Below are 7483 nucleotides of genomic sequence, written 5' to 3' on the forward strand. Positions count from 1 at the left end.
AAATGGCACAACATTCTGTGGACTGATGAGTGCAAAATTGTTCATTTTGTCGAGGGGCTGCAGACGGTTTGTCCGACGACCCCCATGCACTGAATTCAAGCAGCAGTACACTGAAGACAGTAGAGCATGGTGGTGCAAAAATCATGTTATGGGGATGGTTCTCATACTGTGGTGTTGGGCCAATTGATTGCATACCAGGGATCATGGATCAGATTCCATACATCAAAATACTTCATGTACTGTCATGTTGCCTCATGCTGAAGAGGAAATGCCTTTTGAAGTGGGTCTTTCAACAAGACAATGACTCAAAACACACCAGTAAGCGAGTAAAGTCTTGGTTCCAGATGAACAAGGTTGATGTTGGGGAGTTGCCAGCCCAATCCCTGGACCTCAATCCCGTAGAACACTTGTAGGGTGACATCATAAATGCTGTTGTCTGATGCTGTGGCTGATGTCTGAGGCAAAACCCAGTAATGCAGAGGAATTGTGGAATGTAGTTCAATCTTGAAGTCAAGTTGGTCGACTCCATGCAACACAGATGTGAAGCAGTTCTCAGGAATAATGGTTATGCAACTAAATATTAGTGCAGTCATTCAAAGTAAAGCAAACCCTTGAGACATTTTTCAGTTTATACAGTAAATGTTTGAGTTTTTAAAGAAAAATTAACAGCCCAATATTCAAACTTGATACATTTTGGTCATGTTTTGATTTGGAATTGAATGTGCAGTGCATTGATATTATGGAATTAAAAGCAATTCTAAGGATTTTGAGCACTATTCACTTTTTTCTTATATATATATATATATATATATATATATATATATATATATATATATATACACACACACACACACACACATTCTTTTTAACCTAAGTTTAAGCAACACTTTTTTTTTCTCTACCAAACATCTAGGATGGATTCTGACATTGAGGAAAAGCGTCAGAATGCTATTGAGCAGGTGTGTGACTCTAATAAAACTTAATCATATTGTTTATTGAAAGAACTTAATATATTGATGGTTTATTGATTATTTTGTAATTAAGCCATTTGTCTGCCTCCCAATAAAGTTTTTCACCAAAGGAGCCATTGTGCCCTCGCCCTGGGCAGCACCAGACACCCGTAAAGGCGTTCAGATTTATATGAAAAGTAAGTTCATCTTTGTAATGTTCTGCCTTGTATTTTGTGTATTATTTTGGTTTTCTACATTATATAAGCATTTCATGTTCATGTTACTGTATTGTGTCTTTGCACTTGTAGGTTCTAAGTCTGCTATGATTGTAGAGGAGCCAGAAAAAATCTCAGGTTGGTGTCTTCTTTGACATTGTTCGACTTAACTTAACGGTGCCCCATCTCTTCTCCTTTCCTGCTCTGTCTACTAACTTGTATCTGTCTAATGTTTCTTTTACAGTTGCTTGTCAGACAACTCTTTCGTTACCTTTGGCTTATGATTTGGAGAAAGTACTAGGTAAGCCTCTAATAAATGCCTGCACAATCAAGTAAGTATTTTACCATCAAGTCATCATCATTGTTTCTTCCCTATCCTCAGGGGATTATTACCACTACCAGGAAGCATGTGATGCTGTCCAGGAGAGTCTCAGTTCCTCCTCCTTAAGACGGAAACTCTTCCTTGATGGCCAGGGCACTTACAGCAGCTCTGACAGCTCTAGCCCACCAAGCCCAGAGAGAAGCCATGCCAGGAACGAGAGGCTTTCTCTAAACCGAGGAGAGGGAGCTTTAGGAGAAGTTGCCGAGGGAGAGACTATATTGTCTATCTTTTCCTCCCCTTTGTCCTGTGGCGAGCTGGCTGCAACTCCCTCCACGGTGAGTGGAGACGTGTACGGGTTGACTATTTCGACATACTCTTGGTATGTCAATTTCCTAGCCCAAACTGTTTATTTGATTTGAATTAACACAACAAAAATGTATTTGTATTGTTTTAACTATAGGGTCAGTTCTCGTCCAGTCCCATCCAACATGGCTGCTTCCGGGACTGCAGCCTCGGCAGCATCACCAGTCCTCCGGTTCCTGGTCGGTCGTCTCCTGCTGGCCTGGCCTCCCCCACAATTTCTCCTATATTTGATGCGACATGCACACCCATATGCTCAGGTAGGTATTTCTTTTGTAACTTATTAGCAAAATGTGTAATATCCACAATGAAAAAAATATTTTTATTTTATGATATTCACATATTTAAAAAAAAAAAAAAAGGTTTTATTACATAAAGATATATTTAAAAAAAAAACAGTGGGGTGATGTCAACAAAGTTTCTCTAACTGAAATTGAATCTGTTCTTTCTTTAGCTGAGAGAAAGCAGCTGATCAATTTGACTCCACATGGTGTTCCCCTGGACATGAACGTCAGTCCCTGCAATGAGAGTCCATTTGTCGAGGGTTGCTCTCCCATTCGTAGCTGCTCCCCACACCATCTCCATTGCCACAATAAGCCCCATCACAATGCTAGACCCAAGCCCCGGCCCAGAGTCCGCTGCTGGGCCTCCCCTCCCCTCATCTCACCAATTCTCAACCCTAAGTTCCAAGACAATCTGGAGGCGGAGGACAAAACCTCCTCCTCGTCCCCCCCTTCGTCCTCCTCTTCTCTCCCCCCTATGGAGCTAGAGCCATCTTCACCCCTGGCCTGCGGCGCTCACCTCCCTGACACTGAGAGAGTTACCCTGGATCCTATGGAACCTGTGAAAATGGAGGAAGGCAAGGAGACCGAGATCGAAGGAAGGTTGGAGGATGAAGAGGAGGAAGGTGAAGGGCTTTCGGGACAGCTCACCAGCTCTCGTATGGGCAATGTGTCAGCAACAGAAAGCTCTCGTATGTTTTTATCTCTCCTGGCAGAGGGAAGCAGCATACGCTGTGATTCCAGCATGCAGGTTTGTGTGATTCATTTCATTCAGACTAAGAGCTGCTTTGTTCTTTTCTTTTTTTCACTGTATGTTTAACTTACTCAAGTATGAATCATTTCTTGTTTGTCTTAATACAAATGTTGTAATTGCTTTTTGTTTATGTTCAGGTGGACAGTGGGTACAACACTACCTCAGCTGGCACCGCCAGTCTTATAGATGGCCTCAGCTCAGACTGTCACAGCAAAGAGTCCTTAAGTTCAAACTTCGCAGAAGAAGCTTTCCAACTCACTCGGCACATTAAAGTAAAGGTAAGTTAACCCTTTACACACAAACACAGGTTTGTGGATATGTGAGTTGGCGCGTTTAGATCTTAAGCAGTATCAGCACTTGTTTAAAACACATTACTAAAATCACCTTACATACTTCACTAATAATGTGGGCAAGCTGCAAGGAGTTGTCTTTTAGTGACTTTTTAATTTGACTAAAATGAAGTTTATTGTTTTCCAGGCATTTTATCCTAACCACTGAGCCATCTGTTGGATGCATTTAAAGGGACGCCTCTTCCAGTGGAAGCTTAAAGATGATTATTTTGCAATCAAATACAACATTTACACTGTTTTGAAGCATTTATGTTGCATTAATTTGGTTAGGGTGAATTGGTTTAACTGTTTAATGCTGTATGAGCTGAGGTGTTTCACAAGTGGTTATTAGTTCTTTTTAAGATTTGAAGTTCAAATTGTCAGACTGAAAGTAAATTCTTTACCATAGTATGTATTTCTTTTTATCACAAGTTAGAAGGGAGAAATACTTATTCCCAATGTAAGACACTCAAAATCTATAATTATAATTCACCAGTTCTTTTGGACCCAGCATTCTATACTGGTGTTAGGAGGGGGGAGAGAAGTCAATTCTGTATCAAACTTGCACAACAGTAACCTCCTTTGATGCTTTTCAATTTTATTTGGTGCTGACATGAACGACCTGATAGATCCTGACTTTCAGATGACATCCCATTTGTACTGTATTTCTTTTTTTTTTAAGAGAACAATGTATCATGTTTTTTTAATAGCTTTTTGATGAATGAATAAGAATTGTTAAAATTCAGGTTACTTGTGGTTGTTTTATTGAATATTAATATATATTCTTAATAGGACATAATCAATGATGCTACTTGCAGATTGAGCCATTTTTATTTTATTTGCTGTACTTAAGAGCATAGGCTGGATCGCTGTCACATTAAATTAACTTGAATTCTGCCTGACTTGTGAAGACATTTCTTTATGAGTTGGGTGTTTCTACAATGTATTCTATGTATTTTGACTTAATGGTTGAGAAATAAGACATTTGGGTTTGAGCTCCCAATACTCATTTATTATCGCTCAATGTAATTGCATTGTGACAATTCTTAAGACTGGGATTGTGTGTGTGTGTGTGTATTACTAAATTCATTGTGGAATACTTAATGTTTTGCAAAAGTACTTTTACATATCAAGATTTACGCTGGGCTCACAAAACAGACACAAAAATAAAAAGGAAGCACTTTAATAATTGAATTACCTAATACATTGACAAGTTTGACTGCATTTATGATCGCTGTCCTTGTTGATGTACCAACAAGTGTTTCATATATAAAAAGAGCAGAGTGGTGTTGGTGCGGTGTTGCTACACAGTGCCAGATTTACTAAAATGGGCACACTTGCTCAAAATAAAACGGGTAGTTGTGTCCAAACTGGTTCTTTCATACACTTTTACGACTTCTTGAAGAATCAGCTGGTGGTTCAGTTGAATTGCTGGGCTACTTCCTGAGTCAGCGGTCCAGTTTCGGTTTCTTGGCCTGTGGTTCAACATCTGGGGCTGGAACACTAACACCAGGGATCTAGAATAAAGACAAGTAAAACTGGTAGTTTTGAGTCAATTGAACAAATTCTTCTATTAGGACTTTCTTAATCAAACTAGCTATAACTACTCTACTAAATACTGCTGGTTGAGAGGAAACCTCATGTAGGTAGCCATTATTGTGTACCACTGGTCGTTTGATAATGAAACTCATGTCCAGTTTAGTCAGCCCTTACCACAGGGTCAATGAGAGACATGCGGATCTTCTGGTGCTGAATATTGGAGGCGTCCAGGCTGATGGTGACCTTCACCTTGTCAAATATGCGGAAGGTGTGCTGCTCTACGTTCAGAGTGGGACCCTAAACAGAGAAGAGATCTTTTAAGCACTGCATTCTCTGATGATTTTAGGTGTTAGATCAGTGTTGATCAAACCGGTTATTAAAAAAACAAACAAAAAAACTTATTTATACCTCTTCATCAAAAACGAGTTTTGGGCCCGCCTTGTCTTTGGCATCAAAGAACACCGTTCCCTCCAGGCCAAACTTTGGGATGAGTACGATGATTGCATTCTTCCTCACAAACAGAACAAATCCCTCTTCGTTCAGAATGCCTCGGTTCTTGAAGAACAACTGCAAAGAGATATTTTGCATTAAAAGAATGATTGTGCAGTGAATTAAGTCGTATAGCGTGGGGTTAGATTCTCTTTTACTCAAACCAAGTGTTCTTGGGGTTAAAAAGGACATTATGCTGATTCTTTATCATGATGGTTCTGGAAATGTTTTTTATTTTTTTAATGTGAAATGAACTTAGTGTGTTTACCTGTGTGTGGAAGGCCACCGATGCTCTCTGTGCATACTGAGACATTTTATGTCTATAGTTGAGGTTGTTGGCGAGAGCTGACTGCTTTTGTTTGTCCATCAAATCGGAGTAGGAGGTGTCTGCTGCTATGGCCACTGCCAGCAGGCGGTGTACTATGATATCTGCGTATCTGTGCAGAAGCGCAGATGAACAGGGTGGAGGGGGAGTAGGTAAAGGTTTAGATGGAGAGAAAAAAGGGAAGAAAATGGATGACATGAGGAGGTTACAAAGAACTGATGTATTTTCTCAATTGTGCACATTATAAAAAGGCCCAAACCAACATATTTAGTCAAGCTATGCAGAATATCGGTTTTCATACCTCCTAATAGGTGACGTGAAGTGTGTATAAATGGGTGAAGCAAGGCCATAGTGGTGAAAATCGCTGTCCATGCCAGAACAAAAATAGACAGCCTGCATCATGCAGCGAGTGGCCAAGATGCGCAGGAGCGTGTTAAAGTACGGGAAGCCATCCACTCTGGCCCCGTCAAGAGAGTCAGCCAGTGCCTTGGCCGAATCTGTGTGGATCTCTACATCCTGGAGAGAAAGGGAAACAATGTGTACCTTCAAATGTATTCATGGTAGAACTCATGAGCATGGTTGTTTTTTTATTTATGGAGGCCACGAAAAAAAACTGTCTGCCCAGCTTTAACCCTTATGTTGTCCTCTGGTCAAATTTGACCAGTTTACAAAAACGTTTTATGTCAGAAAGAATGTCAAAAAGTGACAAATGTTGGAAAAAAAAACTACAAAAAAAGCTGGAAAAAAAGTAACAAAAACTAAAGAAGTGACCAAAGAAAATCAGAAGACAAAAAAAAAAAAAAAAACTTCAAAAACAACGGAAAAAGGGGCAAAGAAATTGTTAAAAAAATTGACTAAAACATAATTTAAAAAAAGTCAAAGTGGAACAAAAATAGGAATAAAATTGACAAATATTGAGAAGTTTAGAAAAAGAACACAATGTTCAACCCAGAAATACATAAAGTTGCAGGTCAATGGAAGACAACACAAGGGTTAAAGCAACTGGTCTGTTTGCAGCAACCTTGACTTCTGACATTCCCCACAACATATTGTTAAAAATCATAAATTGTTCTCCCTTAACTGTAGCATGATAAGCAGACCATATTGCGATATTCATTCATTTCTGTTTTAAGTCATTGAACAGAGATGTGGGCAGCAATTCAAGGGTTTAGAAACATGTTTAAATGGGATTAAGCTCACATTTTTTAGTGATCAACAATTTTTCATTTGTTTTTAACAACACACAAATCATACAATTTGCAACAATTCCCCCCTCCCCCTTGTCATCACCACCCAGACAACAAGAAAAGATGAAACAGTCAACTACAATATTTAAGACCATACAGCCAAATTATAAACAATGGACACACTATAAACTAAATAAACATGTATAAATGACAACACCATAAATCAAAGCGTCTTAGGCGCCCTCCAGAAAGCTCAAGTATCTTCCCCATTTTCCAGCGTAGACATCCCATGTGGCAAAACGTTTTGGCAACATATTTTCATACGCCGCCACACTAGCCATCTCACAAGCCCACCACATTTTGGCTATTTAAAGCTATTGCCGATTAATGGACATCCTCAATTCATAACAAGGTAAATTGATAAAAGTAGCTCAGTCCATAGGGAGTTGGGTTGGGAACCGGAGGGTCAATGGTTCAAGTCCCCGTGTGGACCAAAAAGTAGGGAGTGTGGATTAGTGGCTGGAGAGATGCCACTTCACCTCTTGGGCACTGCCAGGTGCTGTTGAGCAAGGCACTGTAGCCCCCCCCCCAACTCAGGGCGCTGGTTCAGCTGGCAGCCCACTCACTCTACTCCTCTCACTCACACATCTCTCCATTAGTGCATGTATAGATCCTGAGCGTGTGTGTGTGTGTGTAATTCAGGACTGTGTGTGATTACTAACAAAGTGTGGA

At 40.0% G+C, this 7483-nt stretch overlaps 2 protein-coding genes across 2 annotated transcripts in view; one reads left to right on the forward strand and one right to left on the reverse strand.

The window, feature by feature from the left end:
- bora (bora aurora kinase A activator) overlaps window positions 1-4107 on the forward strand; it is a 5750-nt gene extending 1643 nt beyond the window's left edge. The window contains exons 4-12 of the mRNA XM_032541220.1: window positions 914-959; window positions 1069-1147; window positions 1259-1303; window positions 1410-1466; window positions 1548-1822; window positions 1948-2107; window positions 2302-2879; window positions 3020-3160; window positions 3360-4107. Coding sequence (XP_032397111.1) covers window positions 914-959; window positions 1069-1147; window positions 1259-1303; window positions 1410-1466; window positions 1548-1822; window positions 1948-2107; window positions 2302-2879; window positions 3020-3160; window positions 3360-3380 — 1402 coding nt within the window. The 3' untranslated portion in view covers window positions 3381-4107. The remainder of the gene's footprint in view (window positions 1-913; window positions 960-1068; window positions 1148-1258; window positions 1304-1409; window positions 1467-1547; window positions 1823-1947; window positions 2108-2301; window positions 2880-3019; window positions 3161-3359) is intronic.
- A 267-nt stretch (window positions 4108-4374) lies between these two features.
- Window positions 4375-7483, reverse strand: part of dis3 (DIS3 exosome endoribonuclease and 3'-5' exoribonuclease) — a 9472-nt gene continuing 6363 nt past the window's right edge. The window contains exons 17-21 of the mRNA XM_032541218.1: window positions 5866-6080; window positions 5508-5676; window positions 5159-5317; window positions 4925-5047; window positions 4375-4728 (exon numbers count right to left, since the gene is read on the reverse strand). Coding sequence (XP_032397109.1) covers window positions 4660-4728; window positions 4925-5047; window positions 5159-5317; window positions 5508-5676; window positions 5866-6080 — 735 coding nt within the window. The 3' untranslated portion in view covers window positions 4375-4659. The remainder of the gene's footprint in view (window positions 4729-4924; window positions 5048-5158; window positions 5318-5507; window positions 5677-5865; window positions 6081-7483) is intronic.

This window comes from Etheostoma spectabile, chromosome 17 (assembly GCF_008692095.1).
Source record: "Etheostoma spectabile isolate EspeVRDwgs_2016 chromosome 17, UIUC_Espe_1.0, whole genome shotgun sequence".
In the NCBI taxonomy this organism is placed as follows: Eukaryota; Metazoa; Chordata; class Actinopteri; order Perciformes; family Percidae; genus Etheostoma; species Etheostoma spectabile.